This window comes from Falco peregrinus, chromosome 6 (assembly GCF_023634155.1).
Source record: "Falco peregrinus isolate bFalPer1 chromosome 6, bFalPer1.pri, whole genome shotgun sequence".
Classification (NCBI taxonomy): Eukaryota; Metazoa; Chordata; class Aves; order Falconiformes; family Falconidae; genus Falco; species Falco peregrinus.
This window is the reverse complement of record NC_073726.1, coordinates 45,794,515-45,819,500: the sequence shown is the minus strand read 5'-3', so window position 1 is coordinate 45,819,500 and position 24,986 is coordinate 45,794,515. Positions and strand designations below refer to the sequence as shown.

Sequence of the window (24,986 nt, the reverse complement as noted above, 5' to 3'; positions counted from 1 at the left end):
TGCCACAGATATAAGCAGCCATCTGATGAAAATCTCCAAAAGATTTTTTGCCAGCCCAAATAGAACAGAGGTCATACAGAGGATATCAGCAGTTCTTTTAGTAAAGATTCTTTAATGGATCGTCATTGCTTTCTGTGCAAAAAGAAGAGAAAATAATTAAGATTTTTTTTTCATACTTTATGTCTACAGAAACAGTATCAGCATTACTAAGCTATCAGTCCTTTCACAGATTGCTTACCTGAAACATAGCCTGTTTGCCTACTGACTCAAAGCAAGTTAGAAAAATCAGGCCTGCGGCTAAGATGAGAATAGGAACAAAAGTGCCATTGCAGTAACCTTTGAGAAGAGAATCTCACCCAAGTATCAGCTCTATTAGAGAAATAAAGTCCTGTTTTATGCAGAAACTGTCCTGGGATGAAGCAAAGGTAAGGTACATGCGGTAAGACAAGCTTAAGGGAACCCTGAGAAATCTTATCTAGCTCACATGTATATACTCTATGAGGTAAGTATTAAACCTGCACTTGAAAAGTTCTTAGAGAGCTAGGATTTTAAACAGAGACTGTTTACAATTCAAAGGAACAATTAAATGATTTAAAGGATTTTTTTTTATTTTTTTTTTAAATCTCGGCCAACTCAGGGTTTTATAGCTTTTAAGGCTAAAGGAGACTAGCATGAACACCTCTAATCTGTGTGGATCATAGCTACTTTACATTATGCAGTGATTTTTTTTCTTACAGAAAATCAGTCTTCCTTAGTATGCAACTAAATAAACACTTGGAAGATCTATAATGTGATTGAAAGCTGAGGATCTTTTACATAATATTATTTCTCTACTTAAAAACTTCAAGTGATGGCAAACCAGACATAGTCTGAAAAATCTGATTCAGAAGTTGACCCTTCTTTTTAAAAGATGTCATTTTCAAAATGTTTGATTTTTGTTTCCTTATGGGAAGAATGTACTCACAACATTAAGTTTCTTCTTCAATGAGCAACTATTTTGTCTGTGACCTAGTCATAAACCAAGTACTTTAAATATGAAAACTTGACTAATGCAGATCAGCTGCATGCATACGTTGGAATCCAATCTTATATGTGCCTTTTTTTCCCTGGTAGTTATTATCATATAATCACAATCTTGCTGTTTAGGAAACTGAGGCACAGGAAAATAACAATATTTGTCAAAGGATGCGTGATAAGTTACTGTGTGTAAAAATACAGGAGGCCAGCATCATGATTCTTCTTCAAAAATGCTAAGCTCCATCCTTACTTATTTGCCCTTTATTTCACCTAGATTCAAACAAAATATCAGACAATTTAAAAAAATAGGTCAAATATTTGTGAAGATACACAGCAATATTTCTGTAAATGGTGTGAAGACAGACAAATTGACCAAAATACAATTGGAAGTTTAAGGCTAAAGCCACCTGAAGGTTAAAGCAGTACTCTCTCTGCAAACTGTGGCAGGCAGTTTATAATGGCAGACTCTCTAATGAGCAATCAGCAATTCCTGCATTATTTATTTCTGTAATGTTCTGATATTTCCAGAGAGCATAGAAATAAAAATTAAGTCTCCTCACACTCAGTGAAACTGTGGCCGAAGGTGATGCCAAAAGTCTGCCTGTAATTACTCTGAGGGATCTCACTACATCCTTATGTGATGTGATACAAAAATGCATTGCATGACCTCCTCAGAGTTTGGAATTTTGAAGCATTTGTTTATACCAAATAATCACATTTGCAACTTATCATTGTTCAGCTGCTTGGCACTTAATACCAGGGAGCTGCCACTGGCACTTCAAGGCTCCTTGTGGTGCGAAAGGGAAGAGCAGGGGCTTCTGGAATGTCTCTTATCTGAGTAATGATACCAGTGGGTATACTCCCGAAAGAAACGCTGCAGGAGCAGTAAGAGTCTGACTGCACGTGGGTATGCCGGAATAGTAAATGCAGATAAAGAGCATTATGTTTTTCTTCCCTTTGATGTGATAAGGCTCCTCATACTCCTTGTACTCTCTTCGCAATATAGTCAGATAGACAGTTTGTAAAAACAACCGCTAGCCTGCAGATTTTAAAACAATAATTAGCACTGACTAATATCCGGTTTAGGTTTCAAACCTAGCAGCAGCCGCTCTTCTTAGAACTCACACCAAAGTCCTTGTGGTGTTCCGCTTTACTGGTTTATGCTGGTACTGAAGGTATGCACTGCCACAGGGAGGGACACATTTTGTTGGGGTCTTTTCAGTCCTAGTCTTGTGCAAAACTACAAACTCTTTCCTTTGCAAAGGCATCCCAAGGGGATATATGTTATTTTAAGTGTTACCTGATGTTTTCTGCTGTGATGAGTTGGTACAAAGATTGTTACAATTTGTCAAGAGCCAGGTTAAATTAATCACCATAAACCACAGCTCTTTTTTTTGAGATGTCATTACAATGTCATTACTTTGCATTGTATTAGTGCCTGCTGGTTTCAGTCTGGTTAAGCCATGCATGCCAAATGCTGGAAATAACATCTTAAAAAAGAGAAAGCTAGTTCTTGACCCAAAATGCTTGTAAACAAAGAGATTATGAATGAAAAACCTGGGATGTGGTTAGAAAGGTACGAGTGGGAGTCAAGTTTTAGCCGTATTCTTCAGTAAGGTCTATGGACTTCTATTACCATCTTTTTCACTTGCATACAGTCTCAGGAGGGACTTCCAAGACAAAATCACAGCCACAATGTTCATGGGCAGGAAGAACAAGGACATCACAACGTATCTGCAGAAACTGTTCAGCCTCTTGACTACTCCTGTTTAACATGCATCTACTTGGTAGCAGATTGTAATCGAGATTCCTTGAGTCACAGAAGCATATCTATAAAGAATGTTTTGTGGGCTACTTCTGCTATGTCTTGGTGGTTTCTACACTTAGATCCATGATTATAATTTAACCTGTGACCCTATGTGCCAAAGGGTAACCAATTGTTGTCCTATCCCTAAAGCTGTTGTGGGAGCAGAAACACTTAGAGCAGCAGAAACTAAATGACTAGTTTTAGGTATTTCCAATGTAGCTATGGAAGCTTGTTCTCCCTTCCGGAAGACAAATCATCTGATCCATGTAGATATCTACATTCAGATTAAATGAATCGCACAATAGTAGGGTAGAATTCAGCTCTAAACTAATATAACTAAATTTAGGAGTTCAGATGTAGTGGAACACATGCGACCTAGGTGCCTAAGTTTCCATTACAGCTGATGCAGCCCAAAGGAGGTATTTACTTCCCAGCCAAAGGTGCTGGATTTAGCTGCTTTGACTTAGGCATGCCTCAATGCCATCTCAGATGCTCCATGGTATCTGAAATGCTCACATGTGGTTGACAGAACTGACACAAGACCTGTAATAGATCAGCATCTTTCAGGAGAAGCAGCTGGAGACATGGTATTTTCAAGCATCTCGGATGGATGCTAGATGTCTGTGGGAAAGAAACTGAATAAAATTTTAGGTGATTACTTTAGGGTGACCTGAATTATTCTAGAATCCAGACTACATTTATTGATTATAATGGCAGCTCAGACAAGAGGCTCATATGTAATCTACACATAGGCAGCTTCTCAGTGTCATGATGGTAAACCAGATGGAGAAAACTGTTCCAAGGAACATTTGCAGAAGGAAAATATTTTTATTTCTATATAAATTTATGCAAAGACAACTGATGTGTTTTTAGGTGTAAATATCCTAAATTCCCCTGCTCTTCCTATGGAGACAGTGAATTTATCAGGGATGTAAAATACTGAATGTGAGTTCAACTACAGGGTTATGTGGTAATTTCTTAAAATACATACCTTATCTTCATGAGCAAGAGTCTGGGAGAAGCTGTAAAATCAAATTCAAGAAACAACTAAAGATTTCACTGGTGGAAGAAGGTAAATTAAGCATGGCTGAGTAGCAGAAAACTTCCAGTAGAAAAAACCCCATTAACCACTGGGGAGAACAGCACATTCAATGCTCATGGAGAAAAAGAATGCGTTTTACATGAAACAGCTTCCTCATGCAGCCACTGTTGCCTGTAGTATTACTACAGCAGCTGATTCTAATGACTATTATTACATGGATGAAGTAATTCATTCTAGGGTTACAAATTAACTGTTCCATGTAACCAAGTTTGAGGTACCTGGCAGAGACAGATGAGAGCATAATTTGACCACAGACACTTAAGTCGTCCTATTGTAACTAAGGCCCTGAAAGTACCACGACTTAACAAAAACTCTTGGGGAAAACAAAAGTATTTTTCAAGTTGCTTCTGTGAAATACAGCTTTTCTCCAGGGATCTTTGATTCTCTTTTCCCTCTGTATAAGTAAAATGCCAATCGTGCAAGACCATTTAATGCAGCACCAAGTCATAAGCAAAGCCATGGAATTTGCTGCTGTTCAATGGCAGTGGATGGCAGATGCTGCCAGAACCTATGTCCAGTGTCCACTCTGGACTTGAATTTGAGCATGGAGACCGGTAACCTTAGAAGTGACTGCACTTCTGTTCACAGTTCAGTTTCTGGTGTCAAATTTGGGTCAACCACACTGTAAAATGGGAGAAAGACAGACACTGTACCAAACACCTCACTCACTTGTAGAGATCTAACTGCAATTCAGAAGCAGTGATGGCACTGAGAGGTGACAATAGCAGAGAGACTTTTCAGAGACTTACTTTGGTGCTTTGCACATCCGTTATCATTTAGCCAGCCAAGTGCAACCGCTGACAGCTCTCTCACACCATGCCAGACAATGTATTACAGAAACTGAAAACAGTAAGCACCTTAAATGAAAGTCAACAACCATTAACTCGTTAAGTCATATTAAGTCTGCACAGAATTATCAGAATTAATTGTGTGTGGAGGAGCATCAAAGAAATAATTAAGGTATTTGTAAAAAGGGCAGGAGGAATTACCAGTCATCAGGACACAAGCCTATTTCCTCCATTTACCCAGCTCCTTCTAAACAAGGGGATGAGTTTAGACAAAGCAAAGTGAGTGTGTAGCACCTATCGACCTCCTGATCTGACTCTCTCAAGAGCATGTGCCTACCCCAGCTGTCATTCCATGATTTATGGTAACACTGTTTTTGTTGTAATGTTCCAAGAATGGTCTTTTCTTAGAAGGACATATTTGCTCATATAACAGCTGAGCTTATACACTGCATGCAGTCATAACTGTGTCCTCTACTCGTGACAAAAAAATAACTTCAGTTTTTAAACAGACACTGATGTTGGCTTTGCTTTAGATAGAGGACAAGGATGCCTAGGGAAAACTGTGGCCATTATATGAACAAATATGTATGCTCCAGCAAAATGCCAATTAGAAGCATAATTGTGCTAAATGAAGATGCTCAATTTTAACTCTAGAAACTGTACCCAACTCTCTGAAACTTAAACCTACTTTGTTGCTGACTCATGTTCCTTATATTTTCAGAGAACAGTTACACACTGCTGATAATTTTTTCCTAAGTACCTCCTTCTCTTTACTCAAAAAAGACAACCAAAACATTATTTATACAAGTTCTTTTAAGATATTCTCTTAATCCTACACTGATAAGCCTACACTGATAAACTGCTGTTTCAAATACCATACCAGTTATGCCATATTGCTGATATTAACATTCCTGTTTCCATTTTGTAGGGATTTGAGTGACTCAGCATCACATTCCACATGATTAGGAAATGTTTTGTAATTTCACTTTATGATGTATCAATAAAATGTTATCTTTCCCTTAATGTGCCCTTCTGAGATGGGCTTGCCATAAAACACATTAACATGCTGCTAATTTAGCCATAGTTCTCTTGCTGATTTTTTCTATTGCTCAACACACAGATGTAAACCCCATCAACTATTACTCCCACCTCAGCTAAGAATCTGACTGAAAATCAGACTGGAATTAATTTCTAATTTAGGAAGAAATTAACTGTTTTGGAAGAAAATCCCTTCAAAGAGAAAAAAAAAATCAACAGCGACAGCCATTGCAATTAATTAAGAAATTTACAAATGCAAGAAGTACAGACTATAGCTTATTTAAGATGGTCAGATGTTCTAGTTCAAAAATATTGGAGTTGCTCCTCCTAAATTTTTGTACCAGTTTAATCAAAGCCAGTGCAGACATATGATTACACCTGCCCCCTTCTTTTGTCTTTTGTCTGTATTCTCAGCACCTGCTGAACCACTTCTATCCCATTTCCTCTTGACAGAGTCAGATGCTGCTTCTGGCTCTGTTTCATTGTGCAGTTAAGTGGCTGATCTGTCTTCCTCAGTACATTTTCCACATCTTGTTGTTCAAACTTACCTCCAGCGCACCTACGCCCCAAGAGAAAATAAGAAAGGGGAAGCAAAGAGAGGTGCTAGTAATGCCAGGAGTAATGGGTGACGGGCAATGCCAGGAGAAAGCAAGTTCAATGCAAATTAAAAGAAACTGATGCAAAAATATTGTAGGGTGAATTAGGCTGGATATGGAAGCTTAGCAGAACACAGGTAAAGATTTGAACTTTAGCCCCTGCTCCCATGGGCTGCTATATCATTCTCAATCACTGTATAATGACAAACAACAACTCTTACTGACAGCAATCTATTTCAGGTAAAGAAGGCTGTGCAAAGGCAGTGCCGTGGCTTTAAATCTTCTCAGCAGGGAAGGGCACTGAGCTGAGACTCCTATACTTTGAGCCAGTGCACTAACACTGACCTAAAGAAGAAAAAAAACCCATGCTGCCAGTTTTGAAAGCAGTTATACATATCAGGGAAAGCAAAACCTGAACTCTGGATATACTTCTTAAGATTCCATAGCAGAAAGAGAGGCAGGAATACCTAGTTTGGATTATCCTAGCAGGACCTGTGCTCTAGGCTGCTTTGCCCTATCAAGACTGAGGTGCTTTCTGGACACGCTGACCACCTTCTGGTACTTTGGAAACTTTAAATGTTCAATATTAAAAGAAATACAGTAACTTTACTGGAGAGTAGAATTGAGATTTTGAGGATTTAATCTAGATTTATGCATCTGCAATCCCTTAAGTAACTCTTGTGTATCTCAGTTCATGACCATACAAGCAGTCTACTTTAAATTCTTCGGATCTTTGATGCAACCAAGATTGCAATTATTCCTATGCTTTTTTTAGGCTTTGGATTGACAGCTTTCCATACAGTCAGATATCCATGGGACAGACAGAGCTCTAACGGTGTTTCTAAGTTTTCAGAACAGGCACCATATATCTTATATACTGATGCTGAATAATAGAGAGATATCTGTTTTCACTTTGAAGAAGGTCTAAGGTTAAAAATAGCAAAATTTGTTTCATGTAACAGACCAAGAATTAAATTCAAGCTCTTTTCTGTGTGCTCTCTAACAGCACTGACACATAGAAGATTCACTCATTGGCTCATATATCAAGATACATTGTCTCAATTGTTTGTGCCTTTCACAAGATGGCCTTAAAATAGAATTCCAATTCTGATTTATACACAAAAACCTAAAAAATGGTGAAAAATCCTATTTGTAAATAATACTAAAGGTTTTTGGAGAGCCAAGCAGAAAATCCAGCATATAAAAAAAAAAGCTAAAATTAAAAGGAAGACAAACCACAGAAGTTTACACTTACATTTTATTTAACATTCGCTTATATATAATATTTGCCTAGTGATAACATCTATCAGTTAAATTGTATTCCGGTACTAGTGAAAGTATGTAAATTTTTTTGTCTTGCAGAAGAAACACTAAAAGGTCAGCAACTGTAATTCAAGGTCAAAATTTCTCCTGATTCTTTTCTTCTTTATACAGGAGCTGGTTTAAAACACTGCTCTGTTTGAGAGCTTTTAGATTGGATATATCTTCACTTACAACAGGGCCATCTTCACTTTGATCTTCAGTTATCAGATCTTCACTGTCCGACAGCGTACACAGGAGTGTATCATTTTCATAGGTAGGAAAATAATACCTGAAAGCAACAAGGCATAATTACTAGATAGTCACATATTTTGTTTGAATCATGCTGAGCATATTTTATGAGATTTGATTTTTAAAAAGGAAAAATGAGAAAGTCTGGTTGTCTAGAATGACACTGAGCAGCATACCCAAAAAAATCAACTGGTGTAGAGGAATTACAGAGGAATGAAAGCAGGTTAATTATCATTGATAACATACAGCTGTGGGCTGGCTTCAGGGGCGGTGGGTTGGCTGATGTGGATTATGAGCAGCTGTGGCTGGTTCCTGCTAAGTAGTTAAATAGGTCTAAGGGGCCTGGAAGAGGAGCACTGGAGGAAGAGACCTGGAAGAAGCAGAGGGAGGAGAGAGCGTGTGCCCTGGATGAAGGAGCAGTCCCAGGAGAAAGAGACAGAAGAGGGCCTGGGTGAGGAGAGGCTGGCTGGAAGAGGAGCCTGGAGAAGGAAGACCCTGGATGCAGCAGAGGCAAGAAGCAGGGTGGATTGGCCTGAAGAGGATGAAGAAACAGCACAGACAGTAGATGAGCTTTTGAAACCTTGTGGGGGATTGATGGCCATGCCGGGGCAAGGTGCAGAAACTACTTATTGAAGTTAACCTGGTATGGGGCAGTAACAGCCTTGTTGCAGCTGGCTAGTTTGTATAGTGCTGTGACAAACTGGCATGTACATCTTAGAGTTGTACAAAAGATTTGGCTACAGACAAGTCCTTCCCTCTATTTCTTCACCTGTATGTTGTCACAACTGAGGCTGCAGATCTAGATTTGTTCCACAACAAATGCTCAACTGAGGTGTTTGAGTTAGAACACTCCCTGTGTTCTACGAGCTATAGCATCATCCCCCCAGACCTATTCAGCCTACTTACAATCTGAACCAGTGTTATGTTACACTTTCTTTATTTGCTGTGGAGAAAACTAAGTGTAAACAACCAACTTGCTTTGATGCTTTAAGTTAGGCAAACATTATGCATATATTAGACAAGCAAAAGAAGGTGTTTGATTTGGTTCTAGAACCATATGTCCACAGCATATCTTTACTGGCAACAAAACATGTGCTAGATGGCCATCCCAGGCACAAACTGCATCTGTGTGGAGAGCCAACAGCTGGAAGACTTCATGCCTACAACAGGGACATTAAAGATGTCACTGGTGTACAGACTCAATCTTGGTTCCACGAGGAGGGAACGTGGTCTGCACCATGTATGCCTTTCACTGTGTACTGCACAACTGCAAATACAGGCAAAAGACCATTTTGCAAACTTCTCTAGTATGTTGACTTGACACTGCAGACAAAACCTACAGAGACAGTGCATCCTGGATGCAACCAGAACAGCAGTATCCCATGTTCATTTTAGCTTCAGATAGTACTGAGATCTCTAATTCTGAATAGTTTTCAGACCACTTATTTTATCTGAGCCAGTAAAGCTGGGGAGCTCAGGGTACCTTTGTACTGGCAAACCCCAGAACTTTCACCTGTTTTACAGACATTATCAAGTAACAGTATAAAATGCTGGAAGAAACATGTTTGCACTCACTGTGGTTGATCCCACATAGACCTGGCTGGCAGCAATCTAATGTGCTTGGTCTCTTCCATGTGACTTATCAATCCTTCTTTAGACTGAAATTTCTCCTGGCAGTTGTAACAACGACAATGATGGATTTCTCTTCTGATGAAATTCACTAGCTTTACTTGCCGATAGAAGTTCAGACCTGGGAGAGATGGTAGCAAACAAGCACTTGGGAAACATAAGACTTAATTTACAAATGCTTTCTTGGATTAAGCATAAAGATTGATAAGATTTTCCTGAAGACCAGCACTGCCTGAATGCTGTAACAGCAAATTAACTGAACAAATGCTTTTTCCCAGCTGCAGGGGAGCTAGTCCTTCTTTCAATGTAAAATTTGCACTTTGCTTCCTCTCAGTCTAAACCTCTCTGCTTAATGGCAGGGCTCCTGGAGGAGGTGAGTAGGCTGAGGAGTATCACGGAGTGCGAGAGAGACATACTACTGGAATCACATCTTCCCTGAGACAGGCCTAACAGGCAGACAGGACACATGATACGGAGGATTTCCTATCCTTTCTCTGTCTGGCTGAACATGATGACTTAAGGGATAGGATGCAATAGTGACAAGCCCCTGCCCAGCACAGCAGGAGCATCTCCCCTGCGACTATCACACCTTCCCAGGCCCCCTTGCATAATAAGTATGGGGATCTACAAGTGGAACCAAACAATAACGAGGACAATGGTTCATCTAGCATGGAGGTGTCGCTGAGGTTTAAGAAAAGTTTCTTTACTGAAAGAGTTGTCAAGCATTGGAACAGGCTGCCTCAGAAGTGGTTGAGTCACCATCCCTGGAGTATTTAAAAGATGTGTAGATGTGGTGCTTAGAGATACGATCTAGTGGTGTGGTGAACTTAGCAGTATTAGGTTTACAGTTGAACTTGATCTTGAAGGTCTTTGCCAACCTCAATGACTACAGCAGAAAGCAAACATTGCCCGAATAAAATTTAGCAAACAAAAAAAAATATTTTAACCTGCAAACAAGTATTAACCGGCATAATAGCAGTAGTAAAACTAGTCATAATCACAATATTTTCAGGGCTCCAGCAGCCAGACCTGGGACTCATAAAGTGGGTCTGCAAAAGAATCCGATGTTTTTAAAGAAAATGGCACACATCATTGGCACTTACAACAGTTCCAGAAAAATGAAGTGTTCTTGGCTTTCTTTTTAAGCTGGCAGAAACAGTTTCCATAACAGAAAATATAAATGTCCAAGCAAAAATCAGATTGATAAAGTTGTTTTCCACTGTTCTTGTGATGTGGTTTTCCCCACACTACTGGCAAATGCTGACAGTTACAGCACCTCTTACTCACCATGCTCTGACTTTATTTTAGGAAAGTCAAATCCATGTGATTTCTGAAGGGAAAAAAGGGAAAGAAAAAAATACCTTATTTCCACTATTTCTATTACTCCAAGTCAAAAAGGCTCAGCTTTTCATAGACTGACACAGACATATGCAAACACTAATACATGAAACAAACCCCCAAAAGTTTTGTTTTGTCAGACTTTTGTATTGTGTTAAACTGCAATGCTCCTGCTAAATAGTTTATTAAAACTAAAACGCAGATGTTAAGTTTAATGGTTATTAAATCATCAAGCTGCTATATTAAATGGTTATTATTAAATGGTGTATTAAATCATTGAGCCACTATAATATTAAAGATGCTACCTCTTTATTGTCTGTATCAATCTGTACACTCGCAAGTAATAGCTAGTCATACTCTCAATGTAAAACTTGACTCCTCTCTCTGTTTTAGAGAACAGATGCTGGACACGCATGTAGCACTTTAGTGCTGTGCTAAAGAGGGCATTCTAATGCAGCAGCTGATTTGACCTTAACAAAGATGCTACAGTTCTATTTTTTAATTCCAAAGTGATGAAAGAACTGTTATTTGAAACAAGTCTTACCTGCATGTGAAGATAGAGTTTTTCTGTGGTGTCTGCTTGTTGTTCACAGAACAGGCAAACTGCACATACAGGATGGTCTTCCCAGTCAGACCAGTCTCTTATGATTAAGAGTCAAAAAGATTCATTTAAATGTGGAAAAGAGAAGAGACATTTTGTGAAAAGGCCCTTCAGATTCTGCATTCACAGCACTAGAAATACATCCAGAGAAACTGAATACTTCAAAGGAGTGGAAGAGACAGTGTGGATTTATAATTGGATACACAATTTGAACCTGGTTTACAGTCTAACAAAAATTACAGATTCAAGAATAACTGAGCAGTTATTTTTGGGTAAATCCTGTGCAGAGAGGTAGTAAATCCTACTTGAATTTGCCTGCACTAACAAACAGGATCTTAACTTCAGTTTCTAACTGGTTTGGCAAATCATAAAATCATTTAGCTTGGAAAAGACCTTTAATATCAATGAGTTCAACTGTCAACCTAGCACTGCCAAGACCACCACTAAACCATGCCTCATCAAATATTGCATTCAGTGTTTATTTTTATAAGGTCTTTTAAAATTCTTTTTTACCTTTCTAATCGTTCAATATGCCAGCCAAAGACATAATCATCAGGCAGAGTTCACTCTAAGTGTTATTTACTTATTAAATATTATTATTCCTGGAAGAGACACTGATTTATGCTACATTTAGACATGCACACAGAGAATGCATGCACACCAACATGTCCATTTAAATCCCAGTACTGCTGAGAAGTAGAAATATTATTGCAACCAGGTATAATCAAGTAAAATTAAGTTCAAGTCACAGACAGAACCAGGAAGGTCAGGGGCCCTGATACCCACAAATTACTTTCTGCTGATTCAATTCTTTATGGCCAAGGAAGTCACCTCTGTAGTAATCTGAGGGCCTGGACCACAGAAGAATGCAGAGGAGAGGTGGATTTGCCCTCAGTCAGCACTGCTGACAAGTTTCCTTCAAAATCCTGTTTTAATCTCTAGTTGCAACCTTTTTATCAGACTTCTGCATAACATTCCTTTCTCATGCTGACATTTCTGATGCTTAGTCTTGATTTTTAAATGTGAGCAAAACCCGTTCAACTGTTTTTTGGTACAATAGTAAAAAATAACCGATTTTGCCTACATCATTACAAATCCAGAAGGCTCTTGTTTAAGCTCTACGCAAATGAAAAATAGGCTTCTGGTTATGAAATTTCCAGCTCTTGTTGTGAAGTGTCTTTAATGAGAACAATTTGATTTTATTGGCTCAAATGTATTTTAACTGTGTACTAACTATGCATAGCATCTTCCCTGTAACTACTTTCAATAACAATGGTCTTGCAAGTGTTTATAATGGGCACATAAGTAATCCTTACTCTTCTAGGTTATCTAGTAATTCCCGGTCGTCCTCTGACTGCACTTCCTCCCAGGACTTTCCAAATTCCTGGGGAGAAAAAAGAAAAAAAAAATATTTCCTGATTCACATCACATTTTATATATCAACTAAATGAACATCTCAGAAGTCATGATCAACATCTTATTTTGGGTCACTTTGGTATTTCTCTGAGTTAAAGGTATCATGTAACACTGGTTTAGTAATAATTTTAAAATCACAATTTGTTTTGTCCTTTAGTGGGGAATTCCCCACCCTGTGTTTGGGAAGAAGATGATTTGGAGCTTTCAAGAAAACCATCCAAGCTCTGTGTAAAACTAAGAGCGCTGCCAACACTACCAAGATGTTCCCAAGGTGGGTATGTTATCACTGTCTCTAGTTTGCAATCACACTTGCTCAATCAAAAATGCTTACCTTGCTCTTCATGCAGCATACGCTGCTTAAACAATGCAGCTATCACACCTGAGACTTAAGTTGGCATAGTTACACCAGTCAGTGCTCATACCTTGTACAAGGTTATGTCAGTAAAAATGCATGGTGTAAACTTAGCTAGAGTACTCCAGAAGGCAGCATGAGCCAGGGCATAGGTCTCCAAGCTAGACTCCGGTTTCTCTTCCATGCTTTTCTCAGATGTGAATGTAAGCACATTTAGTCATGGTGTTCTGTTCTTCCTTTTATTTTTTGTGTTGTTTATATCTTAAAGACCTTCAGCACTAAGCATATAACAATACGTTTGTGCAGCATTCAGCACAATGGCAAGCACTCTCAGCATGACTGCAATATAAATAACAGGCAATAAAAAGCACTCTACTGAAATACCAGGAGTGATCTTTAGCTGGTGTTTTTCTTTCCTCTGATTCTTCTTGCCTTTAAAAATAAACCTGCAAAAACTAACTTGTAATCAAAATCATATTTTTGAATTCATACTTTTGATGGCTGTGAAGGATTCACAAAGATCATAGTTGATAATCTTGTCTCCATTTAAAAAAGGGGAGCTAATAAAAAGATCATTCTTTCATTTACTTCATTCAAATATTCCCTCTAATATATTTAATAACATCCTTACTTACAAGTCTTATTATTGCCTTTATGGTTGTTTGGTAAAAGAAGGAAAAGATATCCATCATTTAACAATTTAATGAGAATTTTAAAATCTGTTACTGTAAATGATAAACAAATGTCTCTAGACAGCTCTAAACATCATGTCGTCGTCATATATTACAGAATGAAAATTCAGCAATTAATTCAGTGATGCTACATGGTAGTGTGTAAACTCTCTGAGTTACAGCAGAGACTCATTAATGTCACCATTACTGTGAGATAACATGAAGCCATTAACACCTCTCACCACATGTTCTCCCAGCTGCACACTAGTTTCCTATGGCTGCTAATGTTAACACCTTAATGAGCGGTTAGCAGCTCACAACCACTGCAAAATGAGGATGATTCCATCTAGCTCACAATTTTTCCCCTTACCAGGTTGAAGTATATGTGTGCAAAAGAGTATGCTCAAAACCGCAGCCAATACTAAGCTTCACCTTTCAATTAAAGGTGGAAGGGAAAAACTACTCACAAGCTTTGTTACTGTTGCTGTTTCTTTATGGTGTTTCTGTGGAGAAAGCAGAGAAGGATCTTGCAAGATGTCTCCATTTCCCTCATCTATTTATATTCAGAGGGGGAACAAAAAAGGAAAAGAAAAAGCTAACCAGGTCTTGTATCACTGGAAAATTACACAGTGAATGGATAACTAGGGACGCTGTGATCGAAGTGCCAAGAGACTGAAGCTGACCAACTGGGTGGGAAAAGTTCTTCAAAACATTCTTGAAGCTCTTTCAAATTTTTTTATGCTTTCTTTTTTTAAAGACATTTCTTCAGTTCTACAGCTTGATGGCATCTGGGACCAAGGGTGCCCAAGGGTTAAGTATTCAGCTTCCCTTGCTCTTTTCACACAAGATGCAAGAGCTCCCAGCAATCATCTCTAGAGATTCCCAAGAAATTCTTAACAAAACCAGAGAAAAAACTAGATTTGACGTTGTTAATAGTTCAAACAGTAGAAAATACATAATTTAAAAACCTGCAGGCCTTGCTATATATCCAAGGAAAACCAACTTCTTTTTTAAATACTTGCTGTGTACCTCACAGAGAAGATGATCGTCTAGAAAAGTGAGGAAAGCATGCAAATGAGTGTGGTTTGATTATTTCCTCTTCCAAAATGAAGTTCAAATGCACAGAGATTAATTGCCCCACCACCAATTTACCTTCTCAACTTGAGCGCAGTTTTAAAGGTTCTACAGGAAGAAGTTCTGTGTGCTGCCCTGAGGCAACATACCCCAACTTGGGTAGAAGTGTGGAGATGGGAAAAACTAGAAACGGCAGCTGGTATCTCAAGCAGTTTTCCCAAAAGAGCGGTTACTGAACTAGATGCAAACAGAGTTCCAGGCCTGTGGAGCTCAAAAACTCCAAACAGATGCTGTTTTCCTCTACAAATTTCCTCTCGCCCTTCTTCTCACCTGCTTTACTGTGATCATCCAAATCGTTTTATATTGCTGCAAAACACAAGATGCTTTATCACATAGAAGAGATGGTCTTATCCCAACGTTAGCTAATTGACATTGGATGAATTTTAATATGACGTATTCCTCCACGTGGGGGATAAAGGGCTTCCCTTTAGTATTTTACAAAATATGTGTAAGTCAAAACAGGTTATTTACAAATAGTAACCCCCATAACAAAACATTCTTCTCCTGCCCCCAACAGATAATAAAGATGACTTAGGGCAGGGGTCCTCAAACTACGGCCCACGGGCCAGATACGGCCCCCCAGGGTCCTCAATCCGGCCCCCGGTATTTACAGACACACACACCGGGGGTTGGGGGGGAAACCAAGCAGCCGCAGGTGACTGCCTGCCACTGCATCCGCACGCCGGCCCCCTGGTTAAAAAGTTTGAGGACCCCTGATAGGGCTTGCCAATAAGGAGAAAACATCTTTCTATCTTTGAAGAAAAGTAAAGGCTTTATGAAGCAAGTTTTCTAGTAAGTAATAGGTGCCATTTTTCAGCTGTCTAGCTTAGTCATAAGTGCATTCATTATAGTGATGTTACGTTACTACAGATATATGCCATTAGTCAATTTCAAAATAAACATCTGTGCTTCCTAGGAAGGATACTCTATATGAAGTGCTGCTGGTAACAATCAGGTGAACATAGAAGGAAAGGCCCTGTCAGTCTCGGCCTGCCTCTGTTCCTTGGGCTGGGATAAGAGAGTTTTAATACTGCCTTCTGTTCTTCTAGGGCCTCCAGCAGGCACCATGGACTACAGGTTCTTCCCTCCCCATTTTAACTGGCTCTTTGTGCAAAGTGAGTCATGAGGCCACAGGCTACCGCAGGCACAGAAATGAGCAAACCAGGTTAGAAGTGTTTTTGGAAAAAAGAAAAATAAGGTGGCCTACCTATATATCTTGGATACGTTGTGGCTCAGTTCTTCAACCTCTACTATCAGTTGGTCTCTTTAAACTTATACTTCAAGCTCTTCCAAATAGGATTGCTATAATCTTCCACGCTTACACAATACCGAAAAAAGACCTCCAAATCCACTAGGGAAGAGACCCCACTGCCTTTCAAGTAATCTGCATTATTGCAAAACTCCCACTTTAATTTAATGTAACTGTTTAATAATAAATTTTGATACTTGTTTGTGAAAGAAATCTATCACACGTGACAAAAAAAAAAGCTTCCACTCTTACTAAAGATCACATGTGATCTTAACACTAACCTGTGAGCAACAGAACAACAGAAATCAATGATATGGGGGTAGACAAATCAAAGCAGCTTGCAGGTCATGACAGAAGTCATATAAAGTCTCAGAATACCAAACTACTTACGAAGTAATTTGCACTTATTTGTAATATGCCAAATTCAAAACTTAGGAAAGGGAATTACTAACACACATACATAAAATGTAAATTACGTTACCAAAACAGATTCTTACAACTGTACTAAAAACACAAGTGAAGACAAAGGCAGAAAGGAGGGAAAGGAAGAAGACAGGCAAGCCTACTGCTCTAAATGAAATCAATGGGATCTCTGCCATCAGCTTAAAAACACAAGTAAGAACTGGCCAGAAGATCATGAGGCAATTCAGCAGACATTCTCAGGACATCTGAACAAAAAGCTCTTAAAACCTCTCAGTACAAAAGGCACAAAATGAAGGAAACCACCAGTTCCAGTTTAATAAGACTATTTTACACAGTGCTTGGTAAATATAATATGTTATAGAAAAATATAAGAAAAGGACAGTAATGTCTGTAAAATGGTTGTAATAAAGAACTATCCATTTAAATAGTGTAAGATCCAGCTGCTGATAGAAAAGCTTTATGGTGCACATCCTAAAAGTAAAGTGTGTAAGACTGTGATAATATTGATGCTTATCATTAGAGACCTACTAGTCTTAGTCTTTTTATGATGAAAACAAACTTGATCAAACTGGCATATAGAAAGATCTTTGTTACACTCTCAAAATTCAAACTCTTCTGTGAAAACACACAAAAAATAGATAAATTGTATGCCTACATCTTTAGGTCAAAGTGAATCAAGTAGTAAATTCTGTCATTTCAGAAAAGATACATAATCTATGTCTGTGTCTGTGACACCATGTAATTCCCCTGAACATTTAGAGCAATGTGAAGCACAGATCTTTAAGACTCATTGAGAAGTCAGACTGACAGTACACATTATAAAAAACACCTCTAGTAACTTGTAAGATGCTAGGATAGGGGATCTAAAATCACTACAAGTCATTACAGAGAGCAGACCTTGCATAGCGTCTAGAATTCACGGAATATAGACTCAGCTTGAAAAATAAGCATCCTATCACATTAATATAATCTACTGTAAACTACATATGTGCAGTAGAGAATAACAATGTAATTTCTCCTTACATGTAAGGACCAATCTACTGAACCTCCAGCGATCAAATTATAAAGTTCTTCCTTTTAATCTTTTTCTCCTTTGTGCAAAAATAAAGGGTTTTCCAAAGGCTACTTGGAAAGCAAACACTCTACTATGTAGGAAATAGCCTAAAAATTTCATGTTAATGAAAATATAATCTCATGCAACATTAGTGTGCAAATGCACATTTTATAGTGAAGTATTTCATAAGTGTTTAAGACAGAAGTTTTAGTCTGTTGTTAATCTTTTATTCCCCCCCAAATCCTTTCTTTAAAAGAAGAAAAGTCAGCAATTCTGATATGGCTACAGTTTGAAGGGTCAGAAAGACAGTAGAAACAGTCCACTGAGTGGAATGTGGTGAAAGACAACTGAAAATGTGTAGAAAGAAAATATGCCTGTAGCAGAGCACATAAAGCCAGACAAAGAACTGTGATCATTCACAGTATGTCCCAGAAGCAGCACTGGCAGCATGCTGGTACAAACTTTGCACATGTAGACCTCCTGCCCAGTTTTAAACTTTTTGGTGGTTTGGCATATGTTACTTGAATGGTATTTACCAAACTCTGTAACAGCAAGGACCTGAAAAATACACCTCTTAAATGATACTGCTAATTGATCAATACCTGAATTGGTTCAGGCTGGCATAAGAAGTTACTCTGCAACGTTGTGCCCAGAATACTGGCGATGTCTAGAGATGCCCAAGTCCCTGACTTGAGCACTGTCCTGTGATTGCCCATACTGTGTGAAAGTTTGCATGTTCTGCACTACCCAGACAATGCCTGGATGTTGTTTGGGAAGCACACAGGCCACAGACCATTCTCACTAGTCAGTGTGGACAAAGCCACCAGTTTTGGAGACACTGGAGAGAGTGGGAAAAGAGGTTAGGTATATGAATATTAGTCTTGCTGATATATTTACTTTGGCATATTCTGCTTATTAACATGACACAGCCACTGTGGCTGCACTGATGTTATGAACTCCCTGCATGTATCTCAGGTTTCTGAAGGAGTATCACATGCTTCTCTGTGCTTCTGGGCAGTCATCTAACTCAATTTCCTGATCAAAGCTGGGACAGATTAAAATCTGAACAATGAATGCAAATTAGAGACAGAAGGTAATTTAAAGAGGATGCCAAGTTCTGAAAACAAGATTATCTCCAAGACTAGCAGAGAAGAACACACTATTAAAAACACTTAAAACAACTACAACATTAAATTTCAAGTCTGTTAACTTGCAAGGAAGAAGAGAATGCTCAATTCTGTTGTGGAGCTGAGAACATCTACCCTGCAGTACTTAACTTGTTCTCCACTGTGCAGCAAGTACAGGTCAGTTTTTAAAGCAGTGATATCTGAGTATCTATAAAAGAGAATATAGGTCTCAGATCACTGATTTTTGGAAGGAAAGTACACAGGATAACAGAGAGAATTCATTCCATCTTGGGTAGAAGGGATTTGGCAGAGCATTAAATGTACAACTTTTTGATCTTACCATTAGAGTAAAACCTAGGGAGAGAAATCAAAGGGAAACAGTAAGTAAAACAGCCAGGGATGCTTATTTATAACCTGGGTATTAACACATATAGAAGGCACAAAGACTAGTTCAGGTGAAATATAGTTATTTCTGGGACAGAATGTAGCAGCTTTTGAAGCACGTCCTACATTCGTAAGTTGAAGACAGTAAGTGAAAATCTGTTCCACACACATGCATACACACTCTCAAAGGTATGAGATAAAAAATATTAATACTTAGCAACATACACCTACCTGGAGGGCAAAACCAAACACTTTTTCTTTCATCTATGTAATTTTCATTTCCCCCCTCTTCGCATTTAATTTATACTCTGAAGAGCACTTCCAGCTTAAGGTTTGTAGAAAACAAGCTCAAAGCAAACAGCATTCAAGTTAGACCTCCATTTACTGTTACTTTATCTCATTTTCCCTTCTGGTTATTAAAGCAGAGACTGAGCACTAATGACATGATGATTAGTATCTCTTCAAGCTACATTCTTGCATCTCTCAAAATCAATTCTCAACAACAAATATTTACTATTCCTTAGTTTAAAAATTATTCAGAATATCAGACCACAAATGAACATATTTCTTAAGAGTCCTTCACTTGATTTTTGACCTTTGTACTAATTGCTGGTTTGGAATTACTCACTTTCAACAAGACATTGTCTGTATCTCTTTAGTCAATTCACTAGTTATTCATGGAACCACTTACCAAGTAATTAATGACATAAAATTTGTCATATTCTTTGTTTTTGGCATTGATTCTGCGATGCTGCTTCTTTCTCATGTGATCTTTAAGCGTGTTTTTGTCTCTGAAGACTTTTTCACAGTATAAACACTGCAAACTAAGATAGAAAGATAAACAGGTCGACATATTAAAATGAAAATAGTAACAGGTAATTTCCTTAAATAAGCTGGAGATACAGACAGTTAAGATTAATCCCAAGCATGTGAGAGCAAGTTAAATGAGAAATACAGTTTAGTTTAAAAAAAAAAGTCCAAGATAATCTTAGATCACGGTAGAGTCAATCAAACACAGAGATGAAAAAAATGACATAAAATGAAAATACAGGTAATAAAAAAGTTTACTGTTCACCCCACATGCAAAGTGGGAGAGAAGTCTGATTGCCCAAAATTGACCTACCAGGCCATGGGAAGGTCAACGTGAACTCTTAACTCAGCATGCACTTATACTGGCATGTAATCCACCAGTAACTGTTTCTTTGTAATTTAGACTGAAACTCCCTGAACTCTCAATGTGCTAAATATCTTAAAAAAGAACTTAAAATAGCTAAACTGAAAGTTTTATACTTCTAGCTCAACAGTGAGGTTAAATGAAAGTTTTCCAGGGTGATCGATGGGTTTTGAAATCCTGAGAAATAAAATTTATTAAACAAATTCATATGTACACGTGTGTGTATATATATTAATTTTTTTCACATTTATGTATATACATACATACATATATGTACATACATATATACCTAGACGTGCTTATATATATACACATTACTTGAGTATACTCGCTGTCTTAAATTCTCTGTTACAAGTACTACAAAATAATTGTTCTCTCCACTAAAGTTTCAGCTGACACCTGAAAGTTGAGCTTATAAAGCATTAAATGAAGTCTCTTGACTCAGACTGCCTATGAGGACAGCAATCTGCATTTCAGCCTAAATAGACAATTCTCCCTGAAATAGATGATGGTCATTTTTTTCTGGCAGAGAGGTAGCTGAGCCCGGAGCTTACAGGAACATCCTTGTTTAATGGATGCAGGTCTTGACCCTCTAGTTAGCCAAGGTGTTAAAATATTTTTCTTCTAAGTGATGGCTTAGATATCTTACCAACGTGTAGACAGTTTCTTGGGCTGTTTGAAAAAATTATCTCCACAGGGGTGGGGGGGCAGTGGGGAAACCCCCTAGAAAGTAATTTCTCATGAAATAAAAACTTTGTAACTGTGGCATTATTATCTTTGTATTGGAGGTGTTGGTGAGCAGGAAGAATGATTTGATGGGAGGTATAAACAACCACACTTTAAGACATAAACCCCAGGGATATAAAAAAAAATGCAGTGGTTTTGAATTAAAATTATAGCTTTTTTTTTCCTTTACTTACAAATGGAAACATGCCTGATTGTACAGTCAGAAGGAATTTTAGCAGTGTCTAGGTCATCCCTTTCCCAGGGGTTTAAGATACAGATGTTGAAGAAGAAAACTATTTTCTTATTCAAGCGTCTGACCCCATAAAAAAGATTAATATTGTACCTACAAGGTCTGTACTACACCCTGTAAACCCTCATACTCCTTCAGCAAAGGTGCATCCAGATTCCCCTTAGCTCTTGTGTGTGGAGCAAGATTCTCAGTAGTTTTTTGATTTCCAAGAACTGCTGTAATATTTAAGCTTACTATTAAGGAAGTTTTGAATTCTCCTTGTGCTTGCAGCCTCAAAATCTGAATACTGCCCTGCTGGTGAATGATAGGTCCGATGGCAGAATATGTCTATGAATTTTAATATCTGCTTTGCTCCACCTGCTAACAACAAAGTGTTTGGTCTACTTCTGAAAAGCATTCCCAGGGAGAGCACGTAATGCTTTCCCTCACCATACACAACAGTCACGCTATTTGACTGAAGCAAGATTTTTCTCCTCTTAATAATACTTTCGGGTACTTTTCTACTAGCATATCTACTTAGTCTGTTCTTAGCAGTAAGAGGAGTGGCCTTTCACTACTTCGGAAGCAATTTCAGCATGCGTATTAACGACAGAGAGGACTGGCTCTGTGAAACCTCCATCTAAATGAAAGCCTCAGGTCCTACTTGTAAATTGTAAAGCTACAATTTATCAGTGAGGATGGTAACTCAGTGCACTAGGCAACACCAATGATAACATAAAAGGCATTCTTAACACATCTTCATTTTTGGAAAAAGTTAACATGTATTTATTGTGACTGCACATTCTTTGCCAGGACAAAGACTAAATTAGAGAGCGCTGTTGCCTTTTGTGTCTTTTGAATCTCTTCCCTGCTCCCCTGCCTTACATGTACAAACCAATGGATCCTAAATTTACTTGAAAGAATATTTAATCTAATTTCCATACCGCAATTTTCACAAAGCCCAGCGTTCTGTGGCTTTTCATAACTAAGCCTAAGATTTAGGCAAATTACTCCCACAGTTTTTTATTACTAGATTGTACTAAAATCTAATAAACTTGTTAAAGCCACAGTTTTGCTCTTAAGTTAATTTTCTGTTAGAGCCCAATTTATATTTGCAGCATACTTCAAATTGTCCCATTTAAAAAACCCATAAAGGGCACTTAGATACTTGCAAAGAAATCTCAAAGTGAAGAGTTTCCTGCTCTTTGCTACCCAATTTCTTCTCCCAAATTCCCTTTTTAACTTCTTCAGTCATCTCAGGTTTATGTGTTTCTGAGGCAGCATATACATTGGCTTTCCCTTTCTACTCTGGGATGTACTCTGTAAGTGGTAGAGAAGGGAGACACCAAACATCCCATGCTATTGATATACAGGGACAAACAAAGATTGGCATAAGAACTTTGTAATCAGTGATTAAAGAGATGTTTAGCAAAAAGATTGTTATGATGAGAAAGAAGAATATTAATTCTAACTGTTATGAGAAAAAGGGAAGTGTTGTCATTGAAGTCAACGGAAACCATGCCATGCATAAGAACTGAAGCACTGCATGTGACTCCAGTTTTCCAGCAAATTCATGCAAATTGTTATGTATCTCCTTTCAGTAAGTCAAGAAAAGCCTTCTAAGAGCACTCACAATAAATTTACATTGACTCTTTGTTTCTTCTTAACTAACCATGAATGTTGAATTAATTTTAACCAACTTATTTCCAAGGTTAAAAGAAATATGAGCTAAGTCGATTAAAACAAAAACCTACTTACTTGTCAAGCTTCCCCTGTAACACAGCCAAAAATTCATAACAATTCACAATGTTATCTGGCAGCCCAATGTTAAAAGCATGCTCTCTTGCCATATGATTGAGAAGGACAGATCTACAAAACACATTCAAAAAGAACATTACATATTTTGGATACATATAAGAATTACTCAATTGGTGACTTGAAGTACACCAACTGCTCTAAAAATGCATAAAAGCCAACATTAAATAAAAAATAATAGTGTTGCTCCACTGCTAGAAAGAAAGAATGCAACTTTATAGGAAGTTTTCAATTTCAGCTCTGCTGAATATTCAGTAACATTTCAACTGCTTAATCCGCATGCATGACATACAATTTTAAACAAAAATTACAATATAGTTTATTTTGATCCTCACTGTTAGCAAAGTTCATTTATTAACTTGAATAAGCAAATCACATGTTTCAAACAATCATCTTGAGAAACATTTTAAAAAGTCATTTGGCAGTTTTTTCTATGCTGGTTAGCAAAGCAGAAATACTTGGATGTGATACACTTTTACATCAATATTGCTTCACATGGCAATAGCAACACAAGCAGCACTCAAAAGTACACATAGACAAACAAAATGGATATTCAAATAAGATGTTTTTCTAATAGAGATATACTGGTTAATTCCTTAGGTAGCCAACACCTCTATATGCCTCAGCTTCTGCTTTTGCGGACTAGAGATAATATGCAGGTGTTGACACTGCTAAGCCTTGCTTTCATCACACTTCAGGCGTGATTTTCAAACAATGTATTCTACCTGTCAGACCCAAAAGTAAGCAGAGGATGAAGTTTTTGGGGGCTGAATGATGTGAGCTTCACTGTACTAGGCAGTAAAGAGAAAGGGCACTCGCACAGCATTGGGATGACCTGGAGACACATGACCCTGGGTTCTTCTACCTATCTAGAGCACCAGAACTATCCATGCAAACAGACATTCAGGGATAAGACTCAGTCTTTCCAGATGAAACTCACTTACTGTGTATAAACAAAGTTTCTTTGGAGCAAGCACTTAAATGCAATTCCTCGCACTTGACTGATGCTGCAAAGCACTCCATTCTTTAATTTTCCTCTCCTCTTTTTCATTTGATATTCAAATTCACACTGGTTTGGTGAGTTTTAAATAGGAAAATATGTAACTGAATAGAAATATTTTTTAACAGCCACACTGGCTTAAACAGCTCTCCTTGCCACTAATACAACTGCTGAAAAACTCTCTCTCTCTTTAAAACGGGTCAGTTCCCAACTCCAGCTTACTGTGTAGTATAAGAAGTTGTATTGGAATAAATAAAGGATTGAGAAGTAGGACAGGTCTGTTTAAAATGGCATTGCAGTTGAAATACTTAAACTGTACCTTAGACTTATTTCTATCTTCTGAGTCCTACCATTAGGAACTGGTTCAATGACATTAAAACCATAAACAAAGATGATGATATGAAAGAACAAAGATGAAAGATATGAAAAAAATAAACCAAAAGCAAACAGGTCAAGAAACAAACCTGTTTCCTGTGAATTCTTGATCGCAGAACATACACATACTATGAAAACTTGTGTCATATCTCTCTCGCTGTTGCTGTTCTAGAACTTCTCTCTATGAAAAGAAACAGATACAGTTATTCAGATGAAAAACAAGAATCATTCCACCACATAAGCTTATTATACCTCTGTCCTTACTGGTAACAACGAACATATAAATTTAAATGTGCTGCTGACACAAACCAGGTGTTAGTATTTTTTGAGGGTGGGTTCTTAGAAAAATTGCAAGTTTTTTCAAAGGTAGTATGTGCTCCAGTCAAATTC

At 37.9% G+C, this 24,986-nt stretch overlaps 1 protein-coding gene across 3 annotated transcripts in view; it reads right to left on the bottom strand.

Annotated features, from left to right (window-relative positions):
• Positions 1-7,588: 7,588 nt before the first annotated feature.
• Positions 7,589-24,986, bottom strand: part of ZNF277 (zinc finger protein 277) — a 54,840-nt gene continuing 37,442 nt past the window's right edge. For all 3 annotated transcript variants that reach the window (XM_055807175.1, XM_055807176.1, XM_027793412.2), the window contains 8 exons: positions 24,686-24,777; positions 23,165-23,275; positions 19,969-20,101; positions 12,784-12,851; positions 11,411-11,507; positions 10,816-10,858; positions 9,475-9,649; positions 7,589-7,939 (listed from right to left, as the gene is read on the bottom strand). In XM_055807175.1, the coding sequence (XP_055663150.1) occupies positions 7,747-7,939; positions 9,475-9,649; positions 10,816-10,858; positions 11,411-11,507; positions 12,784-12,851; positions 19,969-20,101; positions 23,165-23,275; positions 24,686-24,777 (912 nt within the window). In that variant the 3' untranslated portion in view covers positions 7,589-7,746. The remainder of the gene's footprint in view (positions 7,940-9,474; positions 9,650-10,815; positions 10,859-11,410; positions 11,508-12,783; positions 12,852-19,968; positions 20,102-23,164; positions 23,276-24,685; positions 24,778-24,986) is intronic.